The 13,756-nt window shown below is 41.0% G+C and overlaps 1 protein-coding gene across 1 annotated transcript in view; it reads right to left on the bottom strand.

Annotated features, from left to right (window-relative positions):
• Positions 1–13,756, bottom strand: part of Tshr (thyroid stimulating hormone receptor) — a 121,304-nt gene that overhangs the window by 14,941 nt on the left and 92,607 nt on the right. Inside the window, exon 8 of the mRNA XM_059279757.1 lies at positions 8,997–9,074. Coding sequence (XP_059135740.1) covers positions 8,997–9,074 — 78 coding nt within the window. The remainder of the gene's footprint in view (positions 1–8,996; positions 9,075–13,756) is intronic.

Genomic DNA, 13,756 nt, shown 5'->3' with positions numbered 1-13,756 from the left:
CATGAAAGCCCACAGCTTCCTCTTTCCTTCCACTATTGTGGGAACAGAACTGTAGGGGAGACAAAGGAGCTGGTATTCACCCTTGTTTGCATGGGACAAATTGTGTGCATAAGTCTATGAACTAAAATCTCCATGTAAACTTATGTTTGTGGCTTATTTGTTGAAAAACAAAGGACTCCCAGGTAGACCAACCTGTCCCATCAGCTAGCCAGCTGCCAGTAGTGTCTAGTTAATTAGAGCATCATGAGTAAAAGCTGTTGCAGAATGTAACACACTTGATTTTTTTAACCCTTACTACAAAGTAAGGTTACATCCTCAATTTTTTTAACCATAAGTACTTGAGTCAATATAAATAAAACCATCAAAACTTATGAGATGAATGGTGATAGTGAGGCCATAATTTTTGAAATTGAAAATACAAGATAAAATTTGTGTGAACATGGTTGTCAGAGTCTTATAGGCATTCACAAAAAGTAGATTTCTTTATAAAGATGTGAAACAGGGAAAAGAAAGACATACTGTACTGTTCATTTTACAGGCACATCACTGGGGAGGGATCTTGGTTAACAAATGTTGACTAGTTAATAAACCATGAATTTACATGACATTTTGACATTCAGGATGTTTTGCCAGTGTTATTTTCCTGGGGTTCATTCAAAAAAACTTCTTATGTTCCATTGTTTTTTATCCTACTAAAAGACAAACACAAAGCCACCCTTTACCTGAACAACAAGCTGTGGTAATTGTGTGCTACGAGAGAGCTTATGAATTTTTTGAGTTATTTTCTCAGAGATGAAATGTTATTCTCCTGGCATTTAGCATATATGAAAGCATTTATGCTGAATGAATCTCTAGATTGGGGCAGTGGTTCTCACGACTTTAGTGATTTTTTTCTTTATTTAAAATAAAAACAAACAAGAAAACAAAACCCCCCTTTGAAGGATAATACTGGTTGTATTTTTAGTTGATTGGAGAAAAACAATATTTGTCTGACTCTGAGGATCTTCACACTAACTCTGTCACCTCTCTCCTTCCAAAAGGAAGCCCACTAGCTAGTGTCCACTCTGAGAATATCTCAATAGTTGTTAAAAAGTAATGCTAGCATTAGAGACTGCTGTGATTTTTAAGTATTACATTTTTCCCCATGTCTGTAGCTGCAGTAGTAAGAGATCTCATTAATAAATGAGGATTTGGAGGAAACTTAAGCATCCTTAGTTTCTGGTACCACTCCTTTGATCTGAAGATTCCTAGGATTGAAGCTGCCCTTGCCCAGAAGTCAATACACACAGTGCCTGCGGGATGACTGTCTATATTTATTCTGAAAAGACTTCTGTGAACCTCTTTCAATGCCTTTGCTGGGACCATGAAGGTAGGGCTGTGTCTTAAGAGGCATGAGGTACTTGAGCTGTTTCCTTAGCAACCTGGCTCCTGAGCCGGGCACTGCAACAGATCTGTTTGTCTTGGGTTTGCAATGCTTTCAAAGTCGGTAAGCAGAGTGACTGGTCAGATCTTTGAATCTTCTAACTTTGAATCCCTAGGAGGTCCCCTTTCCAAGACAACAGCTACAAGGAGCTCTCTAGTAGCCCAGAAGAAAGCTAGGGTCCAAGCTGATATGGTTTTCAGAACTAGATTCTCTTCTTTGAGGGAGGCACAATTCCTTATAAGAAGCTAGGAGATCCAGAAGAGCCAAACCAAGTACCCAGGACTAATAAAGCCAGGATTAGAGGCAAAGTAAGGAAGGCATGTGGGTTAGTTGAAGAGGGCCTCTCTCTGTAAGCAGTTCTTTGGCTACTACTAATGTCCTCACAGCCACCCTACAGTCAACCCTTCTTCCTGATCCGATCAGGTTCTCCACAATAGGATCTCAATGGATCTTTTAAATGCTATGTTTTGAACCTAGCTAAATCACACTAACCAGAGCTAGTATCTTGATTTTCTAAATACCTCTTTATGGCTCTTCTGACGTTAAATTTATATCATAGTCACTTATTTACATGTCTCTTAAATTTTGTTTTAACCTGTCTAAAAGAAGAGGTCTCATCTCTTCATTCAACAAAATGCCCAAGACAAAAGTGAGTGAATGAACATCTACCCCCACCTAGTCTTAGGCCAGCCAGTCGTCCTCAGGAAAGGAAGAAAACAATAGAGTATAAACTAGTGATGGCGGAGGGACAGTGGTTAGAACTAAAACTGACTTCTTTTAGGACCAAAAGTTACCCAGGATTACAAGTCAATAAAAGACAGAAGGCCCTGTTAGCATTCAGACCTGCCTCTAGCCTGCCCAGCGCCAGAAAGTCATCTTACATAAAGTCCTCTTTAAGAGAAAGCCCCGCCCCTTCTCTCTCTTCCTTCCTCTCTCCTCGAGGTAGTGCGCACCTCCTCCCTCCCTTTCCTTTCTTTTCCCTTTCTCTTTCTCTTCTTCCCCTCCTCTCCTCAGACCCTGCCTATTTTCTATTTCTTTCCCCTTAATAAAACTTTCCGTGTCGGTGCCATGTCTGCATGGTGTAAGTGACTTTAGCTGCCACCCACTGTGTCTGCATGACGTGTTTCCCTCTCCAGCCTGTGGGGCACCCTGGCTCCACCCACCAAGACCTCTCTCCCACCGTTTTACAAAAGACCCAATAGAAAAACGGACACAAGATTTGAACAGACACGTTTCAAAAGAAAATATGCAAATGCTAGTAAGTACATTAAAAGATGACCAACGTCATTAAAATTAGGGAAACACAAACTGGCCCACAATAAGATACCATTTATACACACTGTAATGACTAGACTCAAACAAATGGACAGTAACGCCAGGTGTGGTGGTACATTCCTGAAACCCCAGCACTTGGGAGCCGGCAGCAGGAGCTTGAATTTGAGGCCAGCCTAAGCTACCCAGTGAAACTCTGTCTCAAAAAGTTAAGGCTTTGGGATATAGCTCAGTGGTAGAATGTTCGTCTAGTGTATGCAAGCCCTGCCGTTCCGTCTCCATCAGTACACACACATATATACACACAAATACTTGATTGATTAGAATGGAAAAAAAAAAAGGTGGCTGGGATGAGGCTCTCATCTTTATTGATGGGAAATAGAAAATGAGACGAACAACCAGGGCTGGAGAGATGACTCTGCAGTTCAGAGCACTGGCTGTTCTTCCAGAGGACTGGAGTTCAAGTCTCAGCACCCACATGGCAGCTCACAACTGTCTGTAACTCCAGTTCCAGGAGGTCTGGCACCCTCACACAGACATACATGCAGGCAAAATACCAATGCACATAAAAAATAAATACATCTTAAAAAAGAAAATGAGATAACCATTTTAGAAAACAGTTTGGCAGTCTATCCAATAAAGTTAAACATTCATCTTCCCTGTGGCCTGGTAATTTTGCTCCTAGATTTTCACGCTAGAAAATTCAAAAGATACATGGTTGTTTATAAGAGATTGTAGCGTGAAGAAGGTGCTAGGTGATAAAGATGTTCCCAGGCTTACTTAGGGTAGAGTAACTAAACTGTACAATTAAAAATGGTTTGTTGTTGCATATAAATTACACCTCAATAAAAAAGATTTTTTTAAAAAAGGACTTATCTAGAAAATTGTGCATTTAACACACCTGTGGGTTTCAAACATGCTAGGAAGAACTTCACCACAAAATTCCTGCTAAGAGTATAACCTTGGGATGATTATAAAGAGCCAAAGAAAACAAAAACTTACTCTATGTAAACCAAGAAAGTTGGCGGTGCCATGCCTGGGTTTTTCAAATGACTAATTTGAAAACAGCTGACAGCAACAAATGCTTATTTTTGTTGATAAATGTAATACAAACTCAAGAATATAAACACAAAGATTGTCTCTTCTTAAGAGATACTTATAATAGTAATTGGGACTATTACGGTAATTATCATCAGCATGCTGAGTGCTGTTAAGGCGAGTTACATAATTCAGAATCTGGAGAGCCCTGATTGTTATGGAAAGCATTACATTTCACCGTGTTGTTTTCTTTGCTATTATAAACACAAGGAGCTTCTCTTTCAAAATAAAGTGGGAAGGAAACAAGGCGTTCAAAAAATAGAAAGTATAAAAATGGAAAGGGAGATTGACTACCTCTGTGACAGAAATCAGTCAATAAAATGTTATTAAGTTCCCAAGCTAAATTAAAAAGCCTTCTTAGAAAAAGAAAATAGTAAGGACTGCAGACTAGATGGTATCTCAGATTGTGCCTGGTAGAATCATATTCGTCTTGGAGAAATGACCTTGAAAAAAAAAAGATGTTGCACAGGTAGGTTTAATGACTTTTTTGTTGACTGTGGGGGATGGCTACTCTTTCACCAAGATACCGCATGAGGCAGAAACATGCATAACACACGTTCCCTTTTCTTTAGATGGTACTTTGGATTTTTCAAGTTGGGCGTGTATACCAAATGGCAATCAAGGCACAACTATTTGACATAATGCATCTGATATTCATTGGATATTTGCTAATTCCTGCTTTGGTGAGGGCATTACAAAACTGTGAAGCGTAGTCTTTCCCTGTGGGAAAAGGACCTTCACATCTAGTTAGGGGAAGATTGTGGGAAAGAAAGTGAAGGTTTTGATACAGGTCTAAAGAGATGTCCCAGGTCATGCATACACAATTTGAAGAGAACATCAGTGATTGGTATTTGAGGATGATGTTGTTCGTTTCTCATTTTTGCTATTACTCAACCTTCACATGCTGACAATTTCATTAACTTTCTTCTTACATTTTATTTGATTCAGTTAAAATTTTTGTTAATATAATGCATGGTATTTGTTAGGTCTCAGACTCAGGACAAGTCTCACTTGGTACCTGTGGCTCCTCCCAGCTCTCTCAGCACTACTCAGTACCTGTGCTTCCTCCTTGCACTCCTTACACTCTGCCCCCTACCCTAAACCTCTCCCTTACCTGTGATCTCTAAATAACTCAGCCATTTTGGCTGCTCTGCTCTCTTGGCCCAGGCCATCTCTTTTGGTTGGTGGCTTCTCTCCTGCTCTCCCTTCCCCTCTTTCCTCTCATAGTCCGGTTTAGTCTGCTGGCCATGTTCAGCCTGGATTCTTCCCTCTGCCTGCTTTCTTCCTTTTTATCTGTAATAAAAATCTTCTCCATACCTTGTAGCTAGTCTTTCTCTATCCTGCCTGCCAGCTCCCAAATCACAACACGGAGACTTATTATTAATTAATAAAGGCTCGGCCAATAGCTTAGGCTTGTTTCTAACTAGCTCTTATAACATATATTAACCCATTTCTATCAATCTACTTTTTGTCTCCTGGCTTTGTTACCTTTACTCTTTACTGCCCACGCTGCTTCCTCTCTGTTTGGCTGGAGACTCTCCACATTTCCACCCTTTTTCCCAGAATCCTCTCTGCCCCCAAATCCTGCCTAGCTATTGGCCATTCAGCTTTTTATTAAACCAATCCAAGTGACAAATCTTCACAGTGCACAGAAAGATTATTCCACAACAATGCTTCTCCTTTTATTCCATTTTTTCATTTAGTACTATTTCTTTAGTTAAAATTTTTAAAAAAATTATTTATTTTGTTTTATGTGTATAGGTGTTTTGCCTGAATCTATGTATGTGCACCATGTGTGTGCCTGGTACCCTCAGAAGTTACAAGAGAGTGTCAGATCCCCTGGAAGTGGAGTTACAAGTTGTTTTGAACCACCAGATGGGTGCTTGTGAATTGAACTTAGGTCCTAGCAACAGGTGCTCTTAACTGCTGAGTCATCTCTCTACCCCTAATTTATTTTTTATTTTGTGTATGTATATATGTGGGTATGTATTGGTGTAAGTATGGTCTATGTGGGTATACATATGTTTATCTATGTGTGGTATATATGGGTACATGTAGCTCTGTATGCCAGGAGACTAGAGGATGGCTTCAGGTGTCTTCCTCTTTCACCCTGCCTTGTTCTTTTGAGGCAGGGTCTCTCTCAGAATCTGGAGCTCCCAGTTTTTTTTTTCCTTCTACACTGAAAACTGGTAAGGCACAGTGATGCGCTCGTCCTTACCTCCCTCCGTGCCGGTTTATAGGCCTGCATGGAATCATATCTGGCTTGTTATTGTTGGGTCTCAAACTCCAAAGGGCAGTGCATATGTCCAGAAATGACAGTCTTGGCTCAGCTCACAGCAGACTATAGGATGGCTGGTGGATACTTTTAGCATTCCTCAGGAACCCATGAAACAGGTTTCTGTCTCCAAGAAAGAGCCACTTGCCTCTCTCACCTTTTTCTGGCAGATTAGGCATCTTGCTCCCTATTGACATAGACCAAAGCCAATGCTAACGTCCATACTTTGCCAGTCTGTATTCACTTGTGCTTGTTATACATCTTCAAGGCCCTGCTGGCCTCCTGGCCCTTCTCACTTCCCCCTCTCCTCCTCCACTAAACTATCTTTTTCAGATTACAACTCACTTCCTGCTCTTTTTAAAATGATAAGGATCCCTCCATTCTCTCTCTTGCTATTTTCTGCTATTCTCACTTCTCTCACAGACAGACTTGGTACTGTCCAATCTGCTTTCTTTTCCTCTCTGCTCTGGACTCTTTCAGATGCCCCTGGATGTTCTCTCTCTCATATCTACAATAGAAACCTTTCCACCAAATCATGGACAGACATCTTGATGATTCCCTTACTGTGCCCTTGCTTATAGACAGGGGTGTGATCTGAACTCTGGTTCCCATGTTTGTGCAGCAAGCACTCTTAACTCCAGAGCAATCTCTCCAGTACCCCCATTTCCTGAGCAGTAAATGAAAACACTGGAAGCTTTGTCACCTGAACATCAGATTTCTCTCTAATCCATGTCTTTGATCCACTTTCTAAGGCCTCCAAGTCAATCACTTTCAACTATGGCTATTCCTTCCATAACTGTCTACATTTCTCCATGTACTTGTTTTGGATTTTGTTGGCTGGTTTTCTTCTCTAGAACATGAATGTAACACTTTTCCATGACCCTTTACCTACATACACCCCTCCTCATATATATATAGAGAGCTCATATAACTCTACTTGCCTAGTAGTTTCAGGACCTATTTAATCAAAGCCATATCTAGGATTTGGGTTGTTACTCTGCGTATTGGGATTTCTCCATTTTTCAACTACAGCTTTTTGTTCTGTAATGAGCCGCTTCTCTCTTGGCCTCTTTCTTATTTACATACCTTGGTTTGAATGGATCTCTTGCTCAATTTCCTGTGTGCTCCACAGTTCTATAAAACACTTCCCAAACTAGACCAGCATTGCTCCTAATTTGATTTTATTTTTTTTATTAATTAAACTTATTCCAAGACACCATCATACATGTGTATAATGCATTCTACTTATTCTCATTTATCTCCCCCGCATCCCCACCAACCTCCCCACTTCCTTACATCTCTCTTTCTCAGATTTATGTCTGTTTTATTCATTTTGTGACAAACTGTGCTTAACTAGGGCTGTCTACATGGTCACCAGTTTGGAGATATCCATTGGAATATAGTGGGCTCACTGGTGCATAGAAAATTGAAGGAAATAACTCCCTGTCCTCAGGATTCTACCCCTAACCCATGTTCAGCTGGGAGGGCTGAGCTCCTGAGCCCCTGCCTCATCCAGCCCGACTGTTGATGGGTCACTGTGGTACAGACTTAGTGCAGACAACCGCACCCATTGTGGGTTCATAATTGCAGTTGTTCTCTCTAGCACATTCTTCTGTCTATACTTCACTGTGAGTCAGGAGAAACTCCCATAGCATACAGAAGACCTTAAGAAAACTGGACCACTTACCTACTTAACTGGGTGCATTAATTTCCCAAGGTGAAATAAATTGGAGGAGGTGAAAGAATGGAGGTATAAGGTACTCAGGACTGCCAACCATCCACTCTCCTCTTGGGATACACCTATTGTCTATCAGTTTCCGGGGTCATCTGTATACATGTTAATACAATGTAATTGTTTTCTATTTTTAGAAATAAGTACTTTCCCCTTCCAAGGATTGCCTTGTGGATCTTTAGGGGACTGTGTATCTCACTCCATTAAGGACTAATTAGATGGTCAGTGATGAGATCTTAAACCAAGGGAATGAAGAAGGGGACATTGATAAAGAAGCCTGAGGGAAGTAGACTTGACAGGACATGATCACCAACTACACGTGGGAGGTGTAGTTAGAACAAATGCACAAATAGGTGCATTGTCCAACTATTAAAGAAAAGAAACACTTAGATCCCATCTTCTTCAGGTAGGAATCAGGCTATAATTTATGTTTTTCTCCTCTGTGCTGGCCTCAAGTGGTTGCCTCCAGGTACAATTTCTCTGTAAAGACTTACTTGTAAATCTCGTATCTTAGGATTTTGTAAACAGCACCGGTCCACAAAGAGAACCCCTAAAAGTTGCCTGACCAGGTGGCAGATGGAATCCTGGGACTTGGGGGCTTCTGAGTCTCAAAGACTTCTTCTAAGTCGTAGCCTACAGAGGCAAGTGGGGAATAGTGGCAGAAGCTTTTACCCAATATAACAGCTTTCTCTTGTCTTGAATGTTGGTGTGGTGGTCTGAATGAAAATGCCTCCCCGCCCCCAGGCTCATAAGGAGTGGCACTATTAGGAGGTGTGGTCTTGTTGAAGTAGGTGTGGGCTTGTCAGAGGGCTTGTCACTGGGGGTTGGGTTTTGAGGTTTTCAGATACTCAAGCCAGGCCCGGTCTCTGTCTCTGTCTCTGTCTGTCTGTCTGTCTGTCTCTTTTCCTCCAGGCTTCAGATCCAGATATAGAACTCTCAGCTACCTCTTCAACACCGTGTCTGCCTGTACTCCTCCATGTTTCCCTCCACGATGTTAATGGACTAAATCTGTGAACTTTACACCATCCCTCAATGAACTGTTTTCCTGTATAATAGTTGCTGTGGTTATAGTGTCTCTTCATAGCAACAGAAATTCTAAGACGGTTGGAATCACCTCTCTTCACACCTCTTTCATTCCAGAAAAGTAAAAGAGAAAAACAATAAAAAGTGACTAGTCATTCATTTGTCTTACTCACAGCAAGGTTGGTCCACTGTATACTCCTCCAAAGGCATCTTTGTCTATAGCTGTCAGGAATTTATTCTTGTTTAGGTAACTAGACAGAAAGAGAGAGAGAGAGAGAGAGAGAGAGAGAGAGAGAGAGAGAGAGAGAGAATATGAATTAGGCAAACTTAAGCCTTCACATAACATTAGAATAAATACCAAAATAAAATGTAATCAAGGTCATATTAATTTTGAAGACACTTTACGTTCTTCTGAATTAAGCAACATTCTCCATGACAGGAATGCCAAGTTTCATTGTGGCAGGAATCTTTGAAAATTAATGATGTTTAGGGTCTAGTTTGCATCTCTACATTTTATCAAAGTTGCTCAAATTGCCTATTTCTTGGCAATCATTTTTTTTTTTCTACTTTGGCTCAAATTTTGCTTTTCAGAATTGACCATTATTCCCATATGTCTTTGAAGCTCAAACTTTTTTTTGTTGTTGTTCTTAAGTCTTTAACTCTATTCTTTTTTAATTTTATTTTATAATTTAATTTTACATATCAGCCATGGATTCCCTTGTTCTCCCCCCTCCTACCCCCCCTTCTCCCCAGCCCACTCCCCATTCCCATCTCCTCCATGGCAAAGACTCCCTTGAGGATTGAGTTCAACTTGGTAGATTCAGTCCAGGCAGGTCCAGTCCCCTCCTCCCAGGCTGAGCCAAGTGTCTCTGTATAAGCAGCCAGCTAAGAGGTGGGATGGGAATGGTAAGGGTAGGGATGGGGGTGGTAGGGATGACCAGAGACTCAGTTCTTTTCTTGGAGCAGAGTGGCCAGATTTAGTAAATTAAAATACACGATGTCAGTTTAATTCGAATTACAGATAAGCAATCAATAATTTTCAAGCGTAAATATTTCCCATGCAACTTATCTGTTGTTTATCTGAAATTCAGATTTAATTGAATGGCATGCGTTTTATCCAACAGCACAAGTTTTGGTGTAGGGATATTTATGTACATAAGATTACAGCATGTACCTTTTGTGAAAAGTGATGGGGATGTTGATCTTTCCCTTTTTCCAACACATTGGTCATTTGAAAGGACAATATTTCTTAGGCAATTTAAGTCACAAAGTGCTTTTGAAATAAAATTTCCTCCAAATGAACAAAAGCACCCAAGGATTTTGAAGTTGGCCCGTCTCTCCCCTGATAGGTTTTTTTTAGAGAGTAAAATAATCTAAAATGAAATAAAGCATATCTGTCTTTGTTATAAAGGACCCCAATTTATACATTTACATTAACTCACAGCATAGTGTAGGCAGTTTACACTAGTGAGTGACCATGGTTTGATGCAAAATAAGCACAGTGGAGACGCTTGGGGAGGTCTATTTAATTATAGATAATCCTTCCTCTATTATATCAGTGGGCTTTGCTCCACAGGATGGCACGTGCTTAAGGACAGTGGCTAATAATAGTAGAGTAATTGAAGACTTTCAGTCAGAATTCTTTCTTCAGAGCTTTCATCAAGAAAGGTCCCTCCAGTTAATTGGATCCGGGTGTGTCTTTGCTGGAGCAGCGTGGGTAGGAATAGAACAATCCACTACCAGTGCTGAAGAGTTTTATCACCCTCCTCTCTCTGGGCAGGCTAAGAGATTTAACAAACAAGTACTAGGATTACAAGCAATGACATGAGGTCTTACACATGTGAATACAGTTTAGAGCCTTTCAATTATTTTTTACAATAGAGGTCAGGGACTATTCATCTAAAGCTGCACTACATTGCCCTCTACTCTCTATTTCCGCCTGACATTACCAGAATCTGTAATACCTAGTTTATTTTCTTACTGGAGTATTATGTTATTTCAACAAGAATGGAAGTTCTGTGCCTTATTTCCTGCTGTGTACCCACTGCTAACTTCAGGGCTCCCTAAGTACTTACTGGGTGGGAATTGGGAATGAGCAAACAAACAAATAAATATATCTTTCCTTCAAGATAGTGACACTGATACTTTCAAACTTTGAGGGTGACACACAGGACTGTTTAAAGAAAAAAATAATGAAGACTAAAAGAAGACTTAGCATATGATGTGGTGGCTTTGGGGAAATCGGCCTTCCTGATGGCAGCTCGTTTACAAAGAATGGCCCTCACATGGCCTCTTTAAATAGTGGCTGAGTACACAGCTTCTGGAGTGTGTTTAGTAGCTCTGTGTTATAACAAAATGATGGATATAATCAGTATAAAAAGAGAAATGGATTATGTCTGTTCACAGTCATGGAGATGAGTTGATTGCGTTCTTTTGGGGTCTGTGGTACCATGGCTCACCATCGTAGGAGCATGAAGCAGAGGAAGCTGCTTTTCTCATGGTGGCTGAAGCCAATAACAGAGGAAAAGAAGGGCCTGGTACCATATCCCCATCAAAGGAATGTCCTCAATGACCCAACTTCCCCTCACTAATCTTCTTAAAAGTTCTACTATTTCCCACTAACACCAAGTTGAGAACACCAAGACTTTAACACATGGGACTTGGGGGGCATCCCAGAGACCAGTCTTCTATAGGTTCAGACACCTGAGTAAGCTGCCGAAACATCGCTACGTGTTCCCAATGGGTTAATGCCATATAAGGCTTGGGTCACAGCACCCTCATGTTCACGGTTTGATTCCATCATAAACCCATTATGCTTATGAAGATTTTTTGTTTGGTAGTAGCTGGATTGGGTAAGACTCACCTTGGGAAAAAAATAACTGGAGAGAGGCTCTTGATGAGCACAATTTTGTAATATAACAACTATGATGGGCATAGTGGCCATGCTGGCTTGTAACTCTTTCTATAGTTTTGGGCCAGTATAGCTATAGACTCTGTGTTGTTCCCGGGCTGCCCCAAATCAAGTAACCTCTGATGAGCTCCTCTCTTTTCCCCTCTTCATCGAGAGCAAAAATCTGCTTGCTTTAATCATCAGAAATTATTGTAAAAACTAAATTATCACTTGTCCAATTTTGTAGTGTTTTCAGCTGATACTTAATACACCCCTGAGGACGAGCAGACTGGGTGATAAGCAGTGCACTTTACCAGAAATGTTGCAGAAGGCTTCAAACTGGGGAAGGCAGCCAGAGTCCAGAATGGGAGAAAGAATGTAGCAAGAGGTACAGCCAATGTGAACGGAGGTGAACCAGCCTGATGGACGGCCCCGTTCTCGAAAGACAGTGTGGTCGTTTGGCTACTTTAACCTCTGAAGATGATAAGGTGTTTAAAAATGAACCTGCCACTCTTCCCTGCTCAGTCTGTTGGTTTTTTCGGGACAGGGTCTCACTAGGACAGAGTTTGGGCTCATGAGCCTCTGACTCCCATACCTTGAGAGTCTCTGGTAGTTTTCAGGGCTGCCTCTTTTAGCTTTGAATCTTGGGTTCTGATTTCTCCTTCCAGCTCCCACCAGAAGCTAAGGGGGAGGAATTACAGACCCGGAAGCTTTCACATCTAGGAAGGATGGGCTTCTATTCACCTCATTCGCCACATGCCAGTGTCTGGGAATGTCAGTCTCTTTCAACTGCTTCCTTGATCCCAACATATCCCGAGTCTGAGCTGTGTACACTGACTTGGATAAATCAGTCACAGATCTTGGTAAGCCAGATGGGAACCTATTCTAGACAAATGACTATTTTGTATGTGGTTGATAATAGAAGACGAACTCCAAGAAGGTTCAAAAGTTTAGGAGGACTTGTCAGAAGCGTCGAAGTGAGAGATTTCCTAAAAGTTAGGGTTGCTAATGTGAATACTGGGAAGGGCTTTTAGAAAAGCCTTAATAGTTCCTTCTAAAGTAAAACAGATGCTGTGGACTCTGCCTGTGTAAGCATGCTTCATTATTTGCATGGATTCTGCCTCTTTGAACCTGGTGAAGAAATTAAGGTTTTCCTAGAAAAGAGTTGTCAAATTTTCCATACTTCAATTTGAGAAGAGTTGTCAAAGTTTCCGTAGTTCAATAATTGAGAATCTGAAAAGTGGGGTTGGGTAAATGAAGATAGCAATGAGTTGGGGGAAAGTATCTAATAGACAGCATCAGTATTGTGGTGTGTGTGTGTGTGTGTGTGTGTGTGTGTGTGTGTATGTGTGTGTGTGTGTGTGTGTTTTCAGTTTCTTGGATTTACTTTTTTTTTGTTTTTGTTATTGCTTTTCAAGACAAGGTTTCTCTGCAGCTCTGGCTGTCTTGGAACTTGCTATGTAGACCAGGCTGGCCTTGAACTCGGAGATTCCTGTCTGTCTCCTGAGTGCTGGGATTAATGTTGTGTACCACCATTGCCCAGCTTGGACTCACTTTTTAAAAATTTCTTTTTTGAAACTTATTTATTTTTATTTTATGTGTTTGAATGTTTTTCCTGCATGTGTGTCTGCATATCATGTTCATGGAGTGCCTGCAGAGGTCAAAAGAGGGGTTCAGATCCCCTGGAACTGGCATTACAGATAGCTGTGAGCATCTATGTAGATGCTGGGAATTGAACCTGGGTCTTCTGCAAGAGCAGTTGGTGCTCTTAAGCACTGAGCCATCTTTCCAGCCCCTGGATTCATTCTTGACACACAGGGGCCATTCAGTAAAGACTTTTTTGACAAGAAATGAAAGTTACCTGGGTAACTCACAGGTAGGACAGTTTCGATTCAGCCACAGAAGTGATCAGTGTCAAAGAGAGGAGTATGATGTACTGGGTAAATTTGCTGTGGCTCCTGGGCTTCGTTCTCTGAGGAGTTCAAGGATCCATTTCAGTTCCAAGATAGAATTTCATCTCATTCCTACATAATTACTTTAGGG

This window comes from Peromyscus eremicus, chromosome 14 (genome assembly GCF_949786415.1).
Source record: "Peromyscus eremicus chromosome 14, PerEre_H2_v1, whole genome shotgun sequence".
NCBI classification, from domain to species: domain Eukaryota; kingdom Metazoa; phylum Chordata; class Mammalia; order Rodentia; family Cricetidae; genus Peromyscus; species Peromyscus eremicus.
This window is presented reverse-complemented; position numbering and strand designations above follow the sequence as displayed.